Source organism: Pristiophorus japonicus, chromosome 17, assembly GCF_044704955.1.
Source record: "Pristiophorus japonicus isolate sPriJap1 chromosome 17, sPriJap1.hap1, whole genome shotgun sequence".
Taxonomy (NCBI): Eukaryota; Metazoa; Chordata; class Chondrichthyes; family Pristiophoridae; genus Pristiophorus; species Pristiophorus japonicus.
Genome location: NC_091993.1, coordinates 81905137 through 81927354, shown reverse-complemented (window position 1 = coordinate 81927354; position 22218 = coordinate 81905137). Strand labels below are relative to the sequence as shown.

The 22218-nt window shown below is 46.5% G+C and overlaps 1 protein-coding gene across 1 annotated transcript in view; it reads right to left on the bottom strand.

Moving 5' to 3' along the window:
* LOC139227823 (signal peptide, CUB and EGF-like domain-containing protein 3) overlaps positions 1-22218 on the bottom strand; it is a 454761-nt gene that overhangs the window by 32795 nt on the left and 399748 nt on the right. Inside the window, exon 10 of the mRNA XM_070858892.1 lies at positions 1841-1966. Within this exon, the coding sequence (XP_070714993.1) occupies positions 1841-1966 (126 nt within the window). The remainder of the gene's footprint in view (positions 1-1840; positions 1967-22218) is intronic.

Here is a 22218-nt window from a genome sequence, read left to right as displayed (position 1 = left end):
AACAGACCAAAAGGAACGAGTGTTGGGGGATCGAATATTCTCGGGAACATTTCCGATTGGAAAATAACAGCTAGGTGGGAAGTGCCCGCACTTCATTGCTGCACAATTCATGAACAATCAGTGCCACACATTGGCAGCATGCACGCCATTTGTGATTAATTTTCCTTAAACTTCCCAGCCACATGATTAGAGCTATTAAAATCGTACATACAGGGCTATCGGCTGTTACCACATCTGTGGCTTTAACTTTGACATTTGCTTTACTATTGAACCTGAATATTCTCAATAACGAATGCCTCATGTAATGGACACAGAGGGAAATAGGAAAATGGACTCCTTTTACAAATAAAATAATTGAACTATTGCTGCCCATTTTGTATCTTAGATACCTCTGGACAAATGATTTGAAAAATGTCTGGTTCAAAACTGGACAGACAGCGACCTTAAGTATACGAATGGACCCCAAACTCTACTAGCTGTGAGGAGCAAATCTAATACATCCGGAGACTTATCTGAGTTTCCTAAATCTCTCCGCCTCTCTATTCGTGCAAGATGCTCCTTAAAACCCATCTCTTTGCCTGTCCTAATATCTCCTTACATGGCCCAGTGCCAAACTTTGTCTGATAAAGCTCCCGTGAAGTGCCTTGGGACATTTTACTGCATTAAAGTACTATATAAGTACATGTTGTCACTGTTGTTGTGCAACAGGAAACACATTTAATATCATCTTAGGCAGTCCCCCTGAGTCGAGGATGACTTGCTTCCACACTAGAAGTGAGTTCTCAGGTGACTGAAGAGTCCAATGCGGGATCTACAGCCTCTGTCATAGGTGGGGCAGACGGTGGTTGAAGGAACGGGTGGGTGGGGGGCCCTGTTTGCCACACGCTCCTTCCGTTGTCGACGCTTGGCTTCAGCTTGCTCCCGGCGAAGAGACTTGAGGTGTTCAGCGCCTTCCTGGATGCTTTTCCTCCAATTTGGGCGGTCTTGGGCCAGGGATTCCCAGGTGTCAGTGGGGATGTTACATTTTTTCAGGGAGGCTTTGAGGATGTCCTTGAAACGTTTCCGCTGCTCACCTGGGGCTCGTTGGCTGTGTAGGAGTTCCGAGAGGAGCACTTGCTTTGGGAGTCTTGTGTCGGGCCTGCGGAGCTGATCGAGCGTGGTCAGTGCTGGGGATGTTGGCCTGAGCGAGAACACTGATGTTGGTGCGCCTATCCTGCCAATGGATTTGCAGGATCTTGTGGAGGCAGCGTTGGTGGTATTACTCCAGTGTTTTGAGGTGCTTGCTGAACATAGTCCATGTCTCTGAGCCATATAGGAGGGCGGGTATCACCATGAGCTTGGTGCCCCGAGTAAAGTGACCATATCGGGATTTTAATGAGACCGTCACATTTCACACGCCAGCCGCTGTGCGTGGTGTCCTCAAACAGCAGGATGCGGATAAGCTTCCCTCCTTCGTTGGACCATGATTGTCTACCCTATCCCAACCAGACCTACTTGTGTCAAATGTCATCCCTGGCTCAGGGAGCAGGCGGTCCCACTGCAATCTTACTCTCAGCTGTTTCAAGGTTTCGAGCCCCACTAAACATTTCTGTCTTCCAACAGGAAAATATACTGCTTCCTGTTCAAATTAATTTTTAAAATGATCAGCATAACAACAGCAATCACACCTCAAAGTAATGCATTGTATGTGACGCGTTGGGGATGTTTCTGAGACACATAAGATGGCCTATAATTGTAACGTCTTTTGAGGAAGAAGTGCTTCTAAATAAGGCGATGTTACAGGATTGCTGCTTCCATTAGTGCCACGAGAGGGTGCCAGAGATCAGAGTACTTCACATACCAACACAGTCTTTCTTGTTCCAGTGCAGTCTGTAGCCGCTATTCGGACAGGAGCATTGATAGCCTCCCAGAGTATTAACACAGCCGTGCTTGCAGCCACCATGGTTCATGCTGCACTCATCGATATCTGAAAGAGACACAGACAAACAGCAAGTGAATTGGCTTCTATTAAACAAGCCCTATTCTGACACAACCTTGTTGTTTGCCTTTTTCTCTGGTTCCTAGGTCATCCAGTCCCAGATCTCAGCTTTTGCCACACTGGCATGACAGCGGCCCTGGGTAACTCTTCCACTTAGTTCCCCCAACAGCACAGTTCCGATCAATAGCTCAGAGTAGGGTGATGCAAACTTGGGTGTGACCAGTTCTAAGCTGAATGTATTGGGGACCAGGGCTGTGCATCATCATTGCATTTGCTGAAGTACCACAGCCCTCAGAGGACAAGTCGAGGTCTGCGGGGGGGATGGAGGGGTTACAGCAACCAAACTGTCTGTACCTGACATAAGATTCCTTAGATTTGCCAAGTTTGCTGCATTACTTCATGGTAAAAATTAAAACCTAAAACCCTAACGCAGTACTTCATTGGCTGTAAAGTGCTTTGGGACGACCTGAGGTTGTGGAATGCACTGTAGAAATCCAAGTCTTCCTTTTGTTCCTTATGCTGTATGCTACTCTAGATACTCTGTACACTGGTATGGCTCCGAACTAATCCTGGAAATGTGAGCTCCTGAGGAGAGCATCTCTTCTTAAAGGAGCACTGTATTCATGAAAATCCAATGTGTTGATGTAAGCTGCATTGTACATCATCCTGACACCTGATATGTGAGATGTGATGAAAATGATGCACAAATCTTCTGCCTCTTTTCTCCCCGCAGACAAAAGCTGCTTTGCCAAACACCATCAAGTCAGTGCCCCTTTAACCCCTTCAACAACATATACTTACACTTAGGTTTACATAAACTGTCCCAATAAGAAGCGGCTCCTCTCACTGATTTGCCGCACAGTTGCCGATATAGAGGGCTCACTTCCATCTCCCGAATGAACGTGCTCTGAAGCAGAACCATGTCAAGCGGTTTTAAACACAGTGATGTGCGAATGCCAGAAGCAGGTTGGCGCACTTGTGCGTCCGACCACAGATGGTACAGTTTGTCTCCCGTGGCAGTGGGGCATCAACTCCCGATCTCAGCTGGGTCGTCGGGGGAGGAAGTCGGCAAGTGGCGCACTGGGCACTATGCCGAAGGGAAGCCAGTAAAAAATAGGAGGGCAAGTCTTCACAGGTGCCTGACAACTGGTTACAAAGCAGCAAGGGTATTGGAGCAGAGAGCAGGGTTCTAGAATAATGTCAGGACCAAATACCCTTTTGAAACAATTTCCCTCACCAAAATAACCAACAGCTATTGTGCAGTTAACACCACTGGCTGACTACAGCTGCCACGCACAACTTGTATTACTCAAAGCAATTTACTAATGTCTTGCTGTGGTTTCTAGGCAACAACCCAACGACCCAGGATCAGAAGAGTGCCAATTCTGCCGACTCACTATTCAGGCCGGTTTCTATTAAGTGCGTAATAATAAGGGTCATTTTCTGATATTTGCTCGATTTTGGGTCTAAAAATAATTCCCTTCAGTAAGTGCGTATCCATAGCAACAGCTTCAAAATGGTTTCTACCTCGGCGCTTTGAGGAATATGGAGATGAAAGGAGGGTGCAATGATGGAAAAAAAAATGAAAGAAAAGGAAATGAATACTTAGTAATAATAAAATAAAGAAAGGTATTATCAAACTAAACAAATAGGGAAAGGTTCAAAGAATGAAGAACTTAAAGGGGAAAAAAAGACTGCAGGGAAGGGAAAAATTAAAGGATTTTAAAAAATAAATTAAAAAAAAGAATGCAACATTTCATTAATAAAATCCAATGTCAACTTTAATTGAAAGATTAGAAGCTGTTAAATGGAAGTTAATGTACTCCAAACTCGAGGCTACTGGCAGTGGGCCATCAAGTCTGCAGTTACATGAATATAATGAGTCTGACCCACCACATAACAGGGCGATGTCTCCCAGCTCAGTGCAGCCTGCAGCACAATACGATGCTGAGCTTCATCTCCGTTGGGCTGTTTTTTTTTTGGGGGGGGGGCGTGTGGGGGGGGTGGGAAGTTGGGGAAAGGAATACAAGAGTTCATCACTTCTGATCTGGAAGATGTTTTTATTCTGCAGTCTGTGATATAGTCTCTGCATTTATTACTGAACTCTAACATTGCTCAAACAAAGTTTGTTTGATAAGGCTCCTGTGAAGTGCCTTGGGACATTCTGCTACATTGAAGGCGCCATATATATATATGCAAGTTGTTGTTGTTCTCATCGCACAGCTCCTGAAGTGCCCGAGATGGCCCATGAGACGCTTGCCTGCTAGTTGATGTTTAATAAATGGGTGCTTTAGAAATGCTATGCTCAGTTTGGGTTTTAGTTTGTGGGGCTGTGTTATTTTTGTTAAAACATAGCATTACTTTTGGTCACCCTATTGGTTTGTTGCTCGCTGACTGTGGGCACAGTGAATCATAGAATCATAGATGGTTATAACACGGAAGGCGGCCATTCGGCCCGTCGAGCCCGTGCCAGCTCTCTGCAAGAGCACTTCAGCTTGTCCCAATTCTTTCCCCGTAGCCCTGAATTTTATTTTCCTTCAGGTACTTATCCAATTCCCTTTTGAAAGCAGTGATTGAGTCTGCCTCCACCACCCTTTCAGGCAGTGCATTCCAGATCCTAACCACTCGCTGCATAAAAATGTTTTCCCTCATGTCGCTTTTGGTTCTTTTGCAAATCACCTTAAATCTGTGTCATTTGGTTTTCCTCCCGACTGCCAATGGGAACAGTTTCTCTCTATCTACTCCGTCCAGACCCCTCATGATTTTGAGCACCTCTATCAAGTCTCCTCTCAATCGTCTCTGCTCCAAGGAGAACAACCCCAGCTTCTCCAGTCCATCAATGTAACTGAAGTCCCTCATCCCTGGAATTATTTTTGGAAATCTTTTCTGCAGCCTTCCTAAAGTGCGGTTCCCAGAATTGGACATAACACTCCAATTGAGGCCGAAGCAGTGTTTTATACAGGTTCATCATAATACCTCGATTTGTACTCTGTACCTCTATTCACTGGTTTTGCAGCAAATAATTATGGGGTGACGACCAAACTGAACCAATCAGCCTCTAGGCTGGACTAGCCGTACTCTCAACCTGGGTCTACTGTTCAACATGGAAAGGATGAAAGGCAGAAAAGTGGAAAGTAACCAACTCCACAAATATAAAAGCAAATCTTAATTATTAATAAAACATCCGTCTTTCGGATGAGACGTTAAATCGAGGCCCAGTCTGCTCTCTCAGGTTGATGTAAAAGATCCCATGGCACTATTTCAAAGAAGAGCAGGGGAGTTATCCCCGGTGTCCTTGGTAATATTTATCCCACAACCAACAATTATCTGGTCATCATCACATTGCTGTTTGTGGGACCTTGTGTGCAAATTGGCTGTCATATTTTCTACATTACAACAAGTTATAGTCAATACACAGGAGGACATTAATAAACTTGCAGAATGGCAAATAATTGGCTAATGAAGTTCAACACAGATAAATGAGAGATTTTAAGGTGTTTTTTTCCCCTTTCGTCTTTACTTTATCCACATAGTTCACACCGTTCGAGGAAAAGTCGGTGGATAAGCAGCTCCCTGATGGCATCAATGCAAGTCCAGAACACGAACAACTTGCATTTATATAGAACCTTTCACACAGTAAAGTGATCCGAAGTGCTTAGAATTGGAACTCTCCGTGTCGAGAGTCAAACTTGGCCACAACACTCTCTCGCACTGTGTGAGTCCGATACACTGCCTCATCTCGCCTTACCTCCCAATAACCGTATCACATGGCTGCACTTGGCCTTAATCTTAAAACCCACCCAACAACAAAAAAAAGGCAAAGAATGGATACAAAGGGTTTTTTCACCCCTGCACACTTACTCAGTTGGTGCCTGATGCTTGGTAATTCAATACTATCCCATTTTAATTAACATCCCTCCCAGTTTCATTAGTTGTGTTCTCCCATGGGCCACACACCATTCCCTGGATAACATGACAGACAGGCCTACGCCCAGACACCTGGCTCGAGCAGATACAGAAACACGGCACAGATTCCCATCTTGCCTCATTCCCTGCCTGTGGGCAAACACCTGGCCTCTGATGGACCTCTTCTGGCCCGCCCCCCCCACCCCCACTAACTTTTAAAAAAAACTCTTCCCCCCCCCCCCTCCCCCAACCAAAGGGTCCATGGTGTTGTATTATAATTCCAACCATCGATTTTGTGAGCTTTTAAAAGCACTCTAAGGCAATGTGTACAGCACCAGTGCTTGTGGTATAGAGCGACAGGATGGGAGGTATGGTAGATTTCACAACTCAGCGGAACCTTTGGGATGGGGGGGGGGGGGGAAGCACAGAGAATGGAGATCAACTGCTTCACGAGAAGGTTAAGAGAGGAAATCAAGGAAGGAGGCCACACTAACAGCCCCTGCGGCGGGCATACAGCAGTACTGACAGAGGGCTAACTATCCTCTCAATCAGGTTGAGCTAAATGACACAGGAGCGGCAGGGGATGGGTGGGGGAGGGAGAACACTCACATCCACAAACATAAACCACCACTCGTGTGTTTAACTATAGGAGGAAAGTAGTCCAACTGAGAACAAAAACTGGAAGATGGTTTTTCAGAGAAAAGTCACAGCCACAATCATAATCATTGTGTGATTAAGGTGCAAGGAAGAAATAATGTGGATGGTTTTCAGCCTCGAGCCTCAGGTAGAGATTTCCCTCGGCTCCGCTGCACTAATATTCGGTTTGCATTATCAGTGAGCACAGTCAGAATCCAGGAGGGTCCACAGCTGTGTACCCAGGAGAGTGACAGTTCCAACTCAAACACTTTTCCATTTATTTCCGTCCAAACAGGCAGCTGGAAAACACCTCCGAGTGCTCACTGATACTTTAATTCATAGGCGGCATCACGGCCAATACCTGTCCACACATACACACACACACACACACACACACACACGGCCAATACCTGTCCACACACACACACACGACCAATACCTGTCCACACATACACACACACACGGCCAATACCTGTCCACACACACACACACGGCCAATACCTGCCCACACACACACGGCCAATACCTGTCCCCACACACACACACGCGACCAATATCTGTCCACACACACACACATACACACACACGACCAATACCTGTCCACACATACACTCCACCAATATCTGTCCACACACACACACACACACACACGCGCGACCAATATCTGTCCACACACACACACACATACACACACACGACCAATACCTGTCCACACATACACACACACACACACACGGCCAATACCTGTCCCCACACACACACAAACACGGCCAATACCTGTCCCCACACACACTCACACATGGCCAAAACCTGTACACACACACACACACACACACACACACACACGGCCAAAACCTGTCCCCACACACACATACACACGGCCAAAACCTGTCCACACACACACACACACACACACACACGGCCAATACCTGTCCCCACACACACACACACACACATGGCCAATACCTGTCCCCACACACACACGGCCAATACCTGTCCACACACACACGGCCAATACCTGTCCCCACACACACACACACACACGGCCAATACCTGTCCACGCACACACGGCCAATACCTGTCCCCACACACACACATACGGCCAATACCTGTCCCCACACACACACATACACACGGCCAATACCTGTACACACACACACACACACACGGCCAATACCTGCAATACCTGTCCACACACACACACACACACACACATTACGACCAACACCTGTCCACACACACACACACACACACACACACACAGCCAATACCTGTCCCCACACACACAGGAACAGCAGCCCTGGCTGTTCTGTCCTTTTCCCAAGCGAGCCTGTCATTATATCCTGAACACAGATTTCTAATCGAACATCCTGAGTGGTATGGCTTCGTATTACAGTGGCTGGAACAGTTATCCCATGGGCCAGTGGGGAGCTGCTCCTATCTCTTCAATCAACACCCAGAGCACAGTTGCTAATAAAGCATTTTGATCTTGTCAATCTGCAATTGAAAATGCCATTTTAAAAAGCTGCTTTTCACGGCATTTCTGCCGCTCCAGATCATTATTTTAGATCAAAACGTAAAATACTGTAAATGCTGGAAAGCTGAAATACAAACAGAAAAATGCTGGAAACACTCAGCAATTCAGGCAGCCTTTGTGAGAAAGAAAGATTTGCATTAATAAGGCATCTTACACAACCTCAGAATGTCCCAAATAGCTTTACAGCCAATAAATTACTTTTGAAGTGTAGTCACTGTTGTAATGTATGCAGTCAATATACAAACAGCAAGCTCCCACAAGCCGCAATGTGATGATGGCCAGATAATCTGTTTTAGTGATGTTGATTGAGGGATAAATTTTGGCCTGGACACCAGGGACAGCTCCCCTGCTCTTCTTCGAAATAGTTCCAATGGGATTTTTTTTACATCCATCTAAGAGGGCAGACATCAGTTTAATGTCTCATCCAAAAGACAGAGAGAAGACATAGTTAACAGTGTATCAGCACCCAGGTCTGTTCTTCTCTTCGATGTGATTTCCGTTTGTCTCTTTTACCCTGCTCACCTTCATTGCCATCAGTTTCTGTTCTTATGTTTCATTGTGTGTTTGCTAAAACTCGCTTTCACAGCATCTCATATCTCAGCAACTGTCTCTGGCTCCGACTCATTCCACTGGGCCCTGACGGAAGGCCATGGATCTGAAACGTTAAGCTGACACCTGCCTCTCTCTACAGATGCTGCCTGACCTGTTTCCAGCATTCTGTTTAAATTTCACCGTTTTAAATGTTGGAGTAACGGAGCAGATTGTAGCCGTGCTTCACACCCACCTGCTACCTGCCCAGTCAAAGAAGCTGCTTGTAAGGCAGCGATAAACAGCATTGCATCTGTCTGATGTCTGTCAGTCCAACTAAATTATGCTTTAGCAACTCTGACACAACAGAATGGAGGGACCAGGCTCAGCTTCAGTCTCATTGAGAAAGTTAAAGATCTCCACAACATTAATATTTCTGAAGATCATGGGGCTGAAATTGCCCCTTTCCTATAAGGCCTCTGGCTGCCTGAAAGCAGTGGCCATGGAATGGTGTGGATTGGAAGCCGACTCACCGCAGAGGGGCCACCATTTTGGAATTTGCCCTTCCTCAGTTTTGGAGCGGTGCCCCAGACCGCTCCACTCGTTTCCCCACCGTGGTGTGCACGCGCTGACCCCTTACCAATGGCGGGAACCCCCTCGCGAAATTACTCCTTGGGAAATTGCCACTTTCCCGGTAATGCCCCACGGGAGCGGCCCCGCCGGCGATCGGTGCCCCCGACAGCTTTTGCTGTCAGAACGCTCTCTTTGGCATGGCGGCCCGGGGCCGCCCTTAAAGGGGAGGGCACACTGCTGTAGCCGCCATGTTATTTTTTTTTATTGGCCGACTGCCAGGTAAGTCCAACAATCATGGCCGCAGGTTCAGCCGGGCCATCAGCAGGCAACCTGGCATCCCCTCTTGGGTACCAGGCCGCTGGCCCGCCAAAACCCTCCCCGGTGGCCCAGTGTTTGCCACTAAAGTGGCTGCAGAGTTCGCAGCGGCCCTCCCCTTTAACTGAAGGGGAGAGACATTGTAATGCGCCGGCGCTGATGACCGACAGCCTGGGATACTCCGCCCCGCACTCACCTCCACCCCGCTCGTGATGGCCACTCCACCCCACCCCCGCTTCCGCCCCCCAAAAAATTCCCGACCTGCTGACTGTCGACGGTTAGGCTGCCCCAATGCACGGGCCGGCCAGAACACAGCGAAACCGGTAGGTGCGCCTCGTTTAGGGCAGTGGGGAATTTCGGCCCCATATGTTACTTAAAATCTGTATCCTGGTACATTGAAATATAGAGGATGTTAGGTTTTTGGGTCTATTCCCACCTTTTTAATCTCAGGACATATACTGCTGTTCCTTCATCGTCACTGGGTCAAAATCCTGGAACACCCGACCTGACAACACTGTGGGAGCACCTTCAACACACAGACAGCTGCGGTTCAAGAAGGCGGCTCACTACCATCTCGTCAAGGGCAACGACAGATGGGCAATAACAGCCGACCTCGTCAGCAAGGCCCACATCCCGAGGATGAATGAAAACAAGATACTTCGGCTTCTGCATTTTAGATTACTCCCATAGGGCGAGTCTTAGCTCGAGCGTATGTTCACTGGCCCTGATAGCAGGTATGTTTCTGATAGCCAGCCCACGATGATGAACAGGAAACCTTTGCTCTGACAAACCCCCTAGTAACGGGTGACAGAGCAACATTAGCAAAGGCCCAAGTTCAGGCTGCTCACTCAGCCAGGTACAAAGGGAAGGAAAAAGATTATATTTAAAGTGATGGAGCCTTACTCCAAAAACTGGGATGAATTTGCGCAATCTACTACCATCTTTGCTGCCTAACACACTGCATTACTCGATCGAAATTGAGAAAACAAATGGTTTCCACTACCTAGATGTAAAGCTTTTATGATATTCCATTCAATTAATAATAGCCTTTCAGAGATTTCCCTCCAATTATGGTATAATTAATAACACTGTGTGAACTGTACAAAGAGCATCTGCCCCTCTTAAAAGATCACATCTGCTTTTTCTACGTAAACACATTCAACCAAAGCGACGCGACTACTTTGCCTGTGGTTGTACATCCCACGCTTGCAGCAATGTAAACAGATACTTGACACAGAGTTTGTTTACAAGCAAGTTAAATACCAATATGTTAAGGTTGACCCAATGATCCTACAAATCCCCTGGGAGGACAGGCGCACCAACATCAATCCTCATTCAGGCTAACATCCCCATCATTGAAGCACTGACCACACTTGATCAGCTCCGCTGGGCAGGCCACATAGTCCGATGCCTGACACGAGACTCCCAAAGCAAGCGCTCTACTCGGAGCTCCTTCACTGCAAACAAGCCAAAGGTGGGCAGCAGAAATGCTACAAGGACACCCTCAAAGCCTCCCTGATAAAGTGTGGCATCCCCACTGACACCTGGGAGTCCCTGGCCCAAGACTGCCCTAAGTGCAGCCGAGAGGGCGCTGAGCACCTTGAGTCTCAATGCCGAGAGCACGCAGAAATCAAGCGCAGGCAGCGGAAAGAGCGTGCGGCAAACCAGTCCCACCCACCCATTCCCTCAACGACTATCTGTCCCACCTGTGACAGAGTCTGTGGCTCTCGTATTGGACTGTTCTGCCACCAAAGAACTCACTTCAGGAGTGCAAGCAAGTCTTCCTCGATTCCGAGGGACTGCCTATGATGATGATGATGACACGTTACTCAGCTCTACTGAAACGGTAAACAGCTGCAATGTAAATGGAGGTGGATAGACCTGTGAGTCCAATTTGGATTGGTTTCAAGCTTTAACGGTGTAATGTATGCACCTGTGAATATGCTCACAGGTTTGTAGAGCTGTTTTGTGTGCCAGGGTGTTCTTAGAGATGGAGCATGCGGTGTCCACCGGTACGCTCGCGGCCTTCCGTGAGAGGTGGGCGCCGGAGGGACTGGAGTGCATCATCACCCCCAGCAACCAAATTTTAATTTGATTTTATATGTTTTAAAGTTTAATTTGTTGTAATTGCCGGGTTTTAGTGTCCCCCTCCCCTTTTGTAGGGGGCACTTGTAAAATTTATGGTTTTACTGCACAAAAAACCCCACAAAAATCACCCAAAAAACCCCTAAAAAAAACACAAAAAAAGGGCACGTGAAAAGTGTTGGAGTGTCCCCCAGATTGGGGGGTACTCGATCTAACTGTTTATTTTGTTTTTCAACTAAAAGAGTTGTAGAGCTGTTTTGTGCGACAGCGTGTCCCTGGAGATGGAGCACGCGGTGTCCATCGGTACGCTCGCGGCCTTCCGTGAGAGGTGGGCGCCGGAGGGACTGGAGTGCATTGTCACCCCCGGCAACCAAATTTTAATTTGATTTTACATGTTTTAAAGTTTAATTTGTTTTATTACTGGTTTTAGTGTCGCCCTTCCCTTTTATAGGGGGCACTTGTAAAATTATGGTTTTAGAGCCAAAAAAACCCCACAAACCCCCCCCCCCAAAAAAAAACAAAAAAAGACCTGGAAAAATGTTTCGAGTGTCCCCCAGATTAGGGGGCACTTGATTAAATGTTTAATTTTGTTTTCTACAAAAGACTGTAGAGCTGTTTTGCGCGCCAGGGTGTCCCTGGAGATGGTGTCCACTGGTACGCTCGCGGCCTTCCATGAGAGGTGGGCGCCGGAGGGACTGGAGTGCATCATTCCAACAGGGAACAGAATTTTAATTTGATTTGTCAAGGTTCCTTTTAATTTTGATTTGTTCATTTGTGGCTTTTGGTGCCCTTACAAAAGGGGGCACTTGGTTTAAAGTTATAATTAAAATAATTGTTGAGCTGTTGCATTGAGAGTGGCTTAGCCAGTCACGTGATGTTCACAAGACTCAATAAAACCCCAGCCAGTTGGGTCTAGGTCATCCACGTTGAGTTATGCAGTTGTGAATCTAGTGGATGAACTGGTAATATGTAGTGTGATTGTTAAACTTTTGTTAATAAACCAACTATTTCTGAATAGAAATGTGTTGCTATGAATTTGTAAGCAAAGAACCCATGAAGCAAATACATTACAAACGGCTTCTTTGATCAGAGGGCAGAATAATGATCAACTATGATGGATCACCACAACAGAGCCTAGGGGGAAGAAATTGATCATCGCCCCGTTTGGGGACAGTAACTTTTAAGAGGCGGGAAACTTAGCACCAGGCGCTAATGTTTCTCTACTCTCAAAAAATTGGCTTTAGCGCTCCAGGAAGGAAGTGGAGCACTAAAGCACCTGCGCCTACCTGGACCACCAAGAAAGCGGTGGACCCATGCGATCAGCCTGATATGCAAGCAGAATGCTGGGCTGACGATCGCGGGCAGGACCCCACGAAGAAAACGTCAGCAGCAAAGGTAAGTTATTTTTTACTTACCTCAGCCACCTCACCTTTAATCATCGCCCCGGTAGCAGCCGGCCGCTTGATCTATGCCTCTTGCAGCCATTGGAGTTTTCGTCCAGCCCTGCTGCGGGGAGAAAGTAAATTCCGGGTCTGGGGCGCTAACAGGGCAATGCCCAATATGGCAGGAGTTGTTGTCAGTGCCCGGGGACACTGATGGGAGGTGCAAATGCACCCAACTTCTCGCCCATAGACTTTTCCCATTAAATCTCTATGGTCAATGCTGCAAACGTTCCATGAAATTCATCTGTCTAAACCACAATGGCAGTAATATCTGCACTACTCAACCGTCCATTACATGCATCATCCTCATCATAGGCAGTCGCTCAAAATTGAGGAAGACTTGCTTCCACTCCAAAAGTGAGTTCTCAGGTGACTGAACAGTCCAATACAGGAATTACAGTTTTTGTCACAGGTGGGACAGACAGTCGTTGAAGGAAAGGGAGGGTGGGACTGGTTTGCCGCACGCTCCTTCCGCTGCCTGTGATTGTTTTCTGCATGCTCTCGGCAACGAGACTCGAGGTGCTCGGCGCCCTCCCGGATGCTCTTCCTCCACTTAGGGCGGTCTTTGGCCAGGAATTTCCAGGTGTCAGTGGGAATGTTGCACTTTATCAGGGAGGCTTTGAGGGTGTCCTTGAAACGTTTCCTTTGCCCGCCTGGGGCTCGCTTGCCGTGAAGGAGTTCCGAGTAGAGCGATTGTTTTGGGAGTCTCACGTCTGGCATGCGAACAATGTGGCCCGCCCAACGGAGCTGGTCGAGTGTAGTCAGTGCTTTGATGCTGGGGATGTTGGCCTGATCGAGAACACTAATGTTGGTGCATCTGTTCTCCCAGGGGATTTGCAGGATCTTGCGGAGACATCGTTGGTGGTATTTCTCCAGCGACTTGCCATAACAAGCAGCAGTGGATTAATCATCATGATTCTATTGACAGGACAACATCAACAGTGTTGTCTTTGAAAATGAGGCATTTTGAGATTATTTACCGTTCTTTCCCAGACCAATCATCTGAGAAAGTTGCTTAATTCAAATATATCAAGTTTAAAATTTTATGTAAATACGGTGATACTGAATGTTTATTAGGCGCAAGTCACTGTGTCAATGCTAAATATGTCGCTACTTAGTTGCTTAAAGCTGTGGGAAAATATCCAACACTGAAGAGACCCAGCATCCCACATTTTTAGGCCTTGACATTCATAAATGTCACATGAACCACCTAACCTTTTACTTCTATCAAAGGATACATGAAAGTATTAGCGAATTGCTTCAGAACTACTAAGTGCATGATTACTGTGTGGTACTTTAATTATTAAGCATCAACAACAGATACCTCACTGTCTGGCAGAGTTGTATAAATCTACAGAATTAATTATTACCAATCATGGATCGATTATAAGCAGAGCCATCCTGTGGAGCAGCAGTTCACAAGCTCTGGCGGACCTGCTTCTTGAAGCTACTCATGGTTTTGAGTCCCAATGGAACTAACACTTCCATCTTCTGATAAATGTGAGTCGTTTCTCCAGTCCTCACCCGGCCATTACCTCGAGTGTCTTACCAGAATAGAATAGTACAAGAGATTGTTAAATGACCAATTTCTCAATAATGCCAAATTAGCTCCAGAAGGCTCAGGAAAGGAGAGAAACAAGGGGCCCCGAGTTTGGTCAACTTACCGTCGGCGCTCTCCCCTCTGAGCGAGTTTGGTGAGGTCCTCACGCCGGCGGGGAGAGAAGATCGCTGGGGAGCATCCGCTGGCGTGCGCCGGCGTGCAACGCCGACAAATGTCCTCCCGCCCGCTCCCTCCCCAAATTGGTCCGGGTGGTCCTCCGCTCCAGCAGTAGAAGAGACCTCCGTGTGGAGGCAGGTCTTACCTGAACGGTGAGTGTGAAGACCTGCAAGAAATGGTTAGTGCACTGGTTTTCTTCATTTCTTTTGCAGCAATTTTGGACGATGGGGTCTTCTAAAGGATTTCTGATAGTTTTTAAAAATGTTTTGAAATGTTTTTATTTTTCCCGTTCCCCCCTTCCTGGGCCCGACTCCATCCTCGGGGTTACTTTGCCGAGGATAGCATTTGCTGCCCAGAATGCACCCTACCACCCGCTGCCACCCAGAATCGGCGTGTAAGGCCTATTTTTTCCGCCGGGCGGTTTTCCCCACATTTTTTCACCAAACATCCGTCCAAAGTACTGTCAGGATCTTAGCAGACCTTTCGATGGTATTTGGGTGGAACTTAGGTTTCACCAAACTCGGGCCCAAGGAATGACACTGGTCCAAGATAATTATCCAGCATGGAAATTGCTTTGCTTTCCTTTTAGTTTCTTCCTATATTTTATTCTATTGTGTCTGCATGGATTATGAATACTGCCTCCTGCTGGGAAGGCAGCACTGTCTGGTTCACTGATATTCTCAACCATTGTCAATGCGTTTGTTATTGTTTGGTTAATAGAAAATGCAGTTCCAATAAAGTGAATCAATGCAAACATCCACCGATGGCGACTTCAGCCAAACCCACAAAAGACCGTCACCTCGACATTCCACCTCAACACCATCAAGCAAACCAAGCTTTGAAAGTCTCCTTTTGCGGCACAGAGGTAAACCTATTTAGGAGTCACCCTTGAACCCACGTTGTCATATAGACAACATCTCCAGAACCTTGGGAAGAAACTAAAGAGCAGGGCCAACTTGATCCAGAAACTCACCGGATCCACATGGGGAACAGACGCTCAAACCCTCCGTATGGCAGCACTCGCCCTGATGTACTCTGCAGCGGAGTACTGCTCTCCGGCATGGCTATCAAGTCCACATGTCAAATCCGTTGATGTTCAACTGAATTCTACCACAAGAATTATCACCGGTATGCTTTTATCGACACCAACCCCTTGGTTCCCCGTGCTTGCAAACATCGCATCATCACACCCACGCCGCGAATATGCAGTCTCCAGAGAATACAACCGCTACACCAGCAAAGACATGCCGATCCAGGCCGACTTGAACAACCTACCACCAACCCGTCTCAAATCTAGAAGGCCATTTTGGACCATTGCCGAAGCCCTTCAGCGATCTCCCCTCAGCCTTGATGACCGATGACGAAATGCTTGGAAGAACTGCGACATACGGAATGGATTCCTTATAGCGGACCCCACAGTACAACCTGTAGGGTCAAACCTTCCTCGCAAACAGTGGACAACCATCAACCGCCTCAGAACCGGTCATGGTCGATGCTGCCACCTTCTCCATAGGTGGAAGATTAAAGCATCCCCATCATGTGACTGTGGAGCTCCTAATCAGACCCTGGAGCACATCATCGAGCACTGCCCTCAGAGGAAATTTACAGGCAGCCGACAAGATATCCACGCTGTTACATTGGAAGCTTTGACCTGGACATCCAACTTAGATGTTGACATTTGATTTGCTTTGCTACTACGAAAGAAGGAAAATGCAAACATCATCATTTGTGGAAAATAAACCAAGTGTGGCTTTGTGTGGTATTTCTGGTGTCACAGATAGTTCACAGAAGACACTTACTTCTGTGTCAGGTGAATTGAGCCCTAAAGTCTGTATTCTGCCATTGGTATCATAATATATACAAACTATTATTACATGCTTAGTTGGAAAAATCAATGCTCTGTATAACTTTCTGAATCTGATTGCCCTTTGGAGTAAATGGGTGGACAAGCATGGAGATGTTGGGGTTTCTGGTGGAGCCAAAGCAACCAAGAAATCCAGATAGGTCGTTGATCTGTTTGAGGGAAATTATTGGCTACAAATCCCAGACGGAAAGTCCCTGAAGCCCATTCCCACCTTCTTCTACTTCAACATATATTAGACCCCAAATGAATCACAAAAGTTAACATGATGCATATTGCCACTTGCACAGAGTTGAAAATTCCTCTAGTTCAAAATCCAAGACTTTCTAGTGCTGGATCTAGACAAATCAAAAATATCAATGCAACCTCCATTAGACTAAAGAGTGTTAAATGTATAATGGATGTACATTCAGCCATACCTCAACTGAATACAAAGTCTAATTTCAACTATTGTTAGCTCAAACATAAGAAGATAGCTGGAGGTTATAATGGTGGGGTCATAGGCCATGCATGTATATGGGGAGCACGGGCTGACGAAGCTAAGGTAATTAATGAGGCTAAATGACTTGCAACACGTCTCTGCGGAAAACAGAAGACTGAAGAAGAAGAGCACCTGCTATACAATGTTGGACCCTGTATCATTGTACAGTGTTTTTATTACACAATCTGTTCCTGTGAGGAAGTACAGTATTGAGAGATTGCTGGTCAATACCGCTTAGTTCTGCCCCAAATTCTTCAACTTTTGGTCTGACATTATCACGGTTCATCAAATCTTGTTCTGAGACCCCAGATATTGCTAATTAGGATTACCATCACCCACACTGGGGCGGTCCAAATCCTTATACCACTATCTCAGAGATTGCTTGGTTCTCCTCTATTCAATACCTGGTACCATCTTCCCTGGAGTGTTTTTAAATTGGAACTACAAGGTAGTCACTCATGTCAAGGCAGAACTCACAGCTTAATAATTGTCAGCGAACATTTGGATTTTTTCAAAATAATTGCAATTGGTGCACAGACTGTGGCTTTCGTAAATCTAATTATTCAATTTTTTCATTGACCCCCTAACCCAGGTATAGTCAAGTAACAGGCGTGACTGTCTTCATACATTTATTTAGTCAATAGCATTCGCCCTTTCTCTTCCCCTATGTACTTCTTCTTCTTCATTTTGTCTACTGTGCTATTTTCTTCATCTGTATATCTCAGTAACTTCCACCATCACACCGAGAATGCACTGCCTGAAAGGGTGGAGGAAGCAGATGCAACAGTAACTTTCAAAAGGTAATTGGATATATACTTGAAAAGGAAAAATTGGCAGCACTCTGGGGAAACAGTGGGGGAGTGAGATTATTTGGAAGATAATCTTTCAAAAAGCCGGCACAGGCACGATGGCCCGAATGGCCATAAGATTCTATGATTGCTTCATTCCACCCAACATTTAGCTGAAGGAAGTTAAGGAACGGCCAAGACTGGATATTGGACAAGCAGTCTGCCAGCATAAAGACTGTGGAGAAGGTGTTGTGTATGTCATCAGTGTATATGTGAAGGTTGACCCTATGTCTGTGGATGATTTCTCCAAGGGGCAGTATATAGATGAGGAAGAGGAGGGCAGACCAAGAATGATCCATGGTGATGGTGAGAGAGGGGGTGGGACGTGAGGCCATTTCTGCAGATGCTCTGACTATGATCAGAGAGGTACAAATGGAACTAAGGGTGGGCAGTCCACTGAGCTGTACGACAGTGCAGATATTGGAGGAGGATGGTGTGGTCGAATGCATTGGAGGCTGCAGAGAGGTCGAGGAGGATGTGGAAGGGTAATGTACCTGGCCAGTCACGGAGGATGTAATTCGTGACTTTTGCACGGGCCGTTTCAGTGCTGTGGCAGAAGCGGAAGTCAAATTGGCGATATTCAGACCGGGAGTTGCTAAAAGATGGGCATGGATTTGGGGGATGATAACATGTTCAAAGACTTTAGAGAGAGGAAAGAATGCTTGTTGGATGGTGCATTATGTAGCAAGGATAGAGGGTAGAGGGTGAGTTTCTCGATGAGGATGGGTGATGACTGTCACTTCTTTAGCACACTTTACAAGTGCAACACACGGTAATTTCTTTCTGTTTTATTAAATAGTTTAAAACATATAATTGTATTTTGTAGAAGGGCAGTTTGTGGATGATTATTAAACTACAAACTGCAGGGCAATTCTCCATCTTCAGCTTCAATCACTGCGCGAATGGTTATAAATCCACTTTTATAAAAAAACACTTTTGAAGGTAATATGGGATGGATAATTTAAACCAGGATACAAACCTTACCTGAAAATAAACCAACAGGGCAGTCCTGCCTTTACCGGGATTGTTCTGGCCAAACTGGGAGATACAGTCAGCTTATGTTTGGGAATGTTTTTGAGTTTCAAGCTGAGTGAATGGCATAATGTAAAAATGTTGTTGGGCTCATTTGGTTTTTCACAACATTTTGTTGCAAGTAAAACCACAGTTTAAGTTGTTTACACAGGATTACTATCACATCTCAGCTAATTGTTGTTTTTCATGTTCCTCCTGCTCACGGGAATAATTCGTGGAAAGGAAACTCACATTCACAGGCTGCTTGCTTCGGAGTTTGGATTAACCCTCTGAATGCTGAATTCCATCAGGCATCAACATGCTTTTCCTTTTGTCAATATATATTAATGAGAATTGCAAAATGTTCCCAAGTTCAACCAATACACAGTTAAAGATGCATGATGACCCTCTGCAGTGGCCATGTTCTGAGTGGACTGAACTGATAAGATACAGCATACGTTAAATGAGTGTGTGTGCTAAAAGTGTGTGTATTCCGATGCAGATGCGTGCTTTATCTATTGATGTGTTCAGAATCCTGACATAATCTCTACATTTCAAACTGTATTCAGCCAATACTCTCCCTCTCTCCCAGCCCTAGAATTCACACAGATACAAAGTCTCATTTTCCCCTACAAAACTCAACCACATTGCAAATACCTACATACCTACAATCTATAATGTGCAATATTGTATTCGTAGCCAAATACACTCATACCAAAATTGTGGAAAAACAACTTGTACCTTTATAACACCTCTAGCATTGAAAATATCCCAAGTTGCTTTACAGTGAGAGGACTATGCGAAGAAAACATAAAATGAAGACACCAAGGGGCCGAAATTGCCCCCACCCCCCCGCCCGAAGCGGGCGCATGCACGCGCCCCGTTTCTATGGTTTTTACCTCCGCGGTGGTTGAGGTAGCCTCTGGAGCAAAATTCCGCTCTTTGTTTTTTTTTCACTCTGATCCAGAAGTCGCTCTTAATGTGTGCAGATATGCAGCAGTGACACCACTAGAGGGGCGGAAGTTGGGGGCGGTGCAGAGTGGCCGCGGCGATGACCTCATCACGGCGCCGTGTCACCACGGATCTCCCCTTCACTTAAAGGGGAGAGCCTGCACTATCTTTAAACTTCGGTCCACTGGGCCACCAGGGAGTGTTCCGGCCGGGCCAGAGGTGTCCAAGAGGTGTCAGACTGCCTGTTGGTGGCCTGGCCGAACCCGGGGGCGTAATTGTAAAACAAACCATGGCAGCAGTGGCAGTGGGTCCTCCCCTTTAAGGGGAGCCTGCGCTGCCATTGCAGAAGGCCTCAGCCTCACTGGACGCTTGTTTTGGCACCGCCGGGCAGGCCATCGTTGGGGGTTAGATTGGCGTGCATACTGTGATGATGCACTTAGCACGGATCGGCAGCAGCGGAGCGGTGGGGTGGGGGGGAGGGGAGTGAGTCATTGCCGGGATAACACAGGGGCGGAATTTTGATATTGGCGGCCATTACACGAAAAGTCGGCGGCCATTGCATTCCACAGCGTGGCCGCCGTTTTCTGGTGTGAGAGGCCTGAAGGGAAGGGGCAATTTCAGCCTCTGAGACTCAGAAGATGTGGCCGAAAGCTTGGCTGAAAAGATGGGTTTTGATAAGGTGTTAAAGGCAGACAGGGAATTGGAGAAGTGTAGGGGGCCTAAGGAGGGAAGTTCATAAACTGGAGCCAAAGTGGTTGAAGACACTGATGGAGAATTGTAGGCAGGGATGCACAAACACCAGCGTCTGACAGATGAAGGAAGGGGAGGGCCTGTGATACTGGAGTGGGTTGCAGTAACACAATGGGGTGAGGCCAAGGAGGGATTTGAAGACAAGTATGATCATTTAAATTCAACACATTGGAGCCCGTCAGCTTATCTCGATCAGCAAGGATAGGGTTTATCAACAAATGGGAAGGAATACAGGCAGCCGTGTTTTGGAGTTTTTGGAGGATGGAAGCTGAACAAGTTGGGCATTGTAGAAATTGAGTCTGAAGGTGACAAAAACGTGGACACATGGCGGGTGTGGCAGCGGCAGGCAGTATTGTCGAGGTTGAAGTTTAAGTGGTCTTGGTGATGGTTTGAATTTGGGGTTTAAAGCTCAGTGCCTGGTCAAACAGGATGGCAAGGTTTCAGGTCTGTTTCAGCCAGAGTGAGTGGGTGAGAGGGAAGGGAATCAGTGGCAAGGGAATGCAAGTTAGGGTGGGGGTGTAAATGGCTTCAGTCTTCCGTTCACTTGAAGGAAGTCCATAACTTGATTTCGGAGAGCCAGTCTGACAGTAGGGAGGATGTTGTGGGGTCAAGGGAACTGTTATAGAGATAGTGCTGTCCCTCATTTGTCATTTGTGTAATTCCCAGAGATTCATTGTACATGAATAGGCAAGTCAATCAGTAATCCACAGGAGTTACTTAAATATATACCCAGAGAGAACAGGATTAAACCAATTTTAGAGAATCATGAAGTAAAAGATCCAACCTCCACAATTTGCAAACTCTGGGTAGTTTGTTTATTAACATGTTTCCATAAAAGACTGAGACACACACAACACTCCAACACTGCAGTCCCTGCCCACTGGAAATTGGCAGGATGAAGACTCAGGTTACGCAGTGTGAGGTGCAGCCCATATTACAGTTTTCCTTTAAGACGTCTTTGGGACAGAATGTTCCTGTTCCACGATTCACTTCTTGTGATGAAACTCATCCTGAACGAGACCAGGTTTCGGACAACCCAAGCATGGGATTTGAACGGACAACCTGGATGACTCCATGATGGACTGTGCTATGGAGTGTTAAATACAACAGTTATCTACATAACAAGCTCCTATTCTCACTCTTGATTTTAGGACATGCAAGGGTAAATTCACTGAGGCTCTATGCTGCAGGCGGGAGTTCACACACAGCCAGTGCATATTGGTTGTGAGTGGGGAGCTCTGTGTGGTATGGAGCCTCCCAAAATTTACCCTGCAAAATTTACCCTGCAAGCAGCTTCCAAGGAAGTGTAATCCAAAGGGGAGTTATCAGAGGTGACTCAAAATTCACCCAGGAGCCAACTCAACGGGTTGGCTGTCACCTAAAGATGGTGCGTGGCCTGGGTGAGCTGAAAAAGGAAGAGAGTTTTATTTAATAAAAGGAAGTTAACTCTTGTCCAGTTAGCATGTGATTTTCCCATCCAGATTAATAATTCAAATCTCAGAGTGGGTTTGCTGAAACTTGGGAGCCGAACATGCCCACTGCTGGAAACGGGGTGCACCTATCCTGTTTCTGCTGTTTTTACCAGCGCAGTGGATGCGG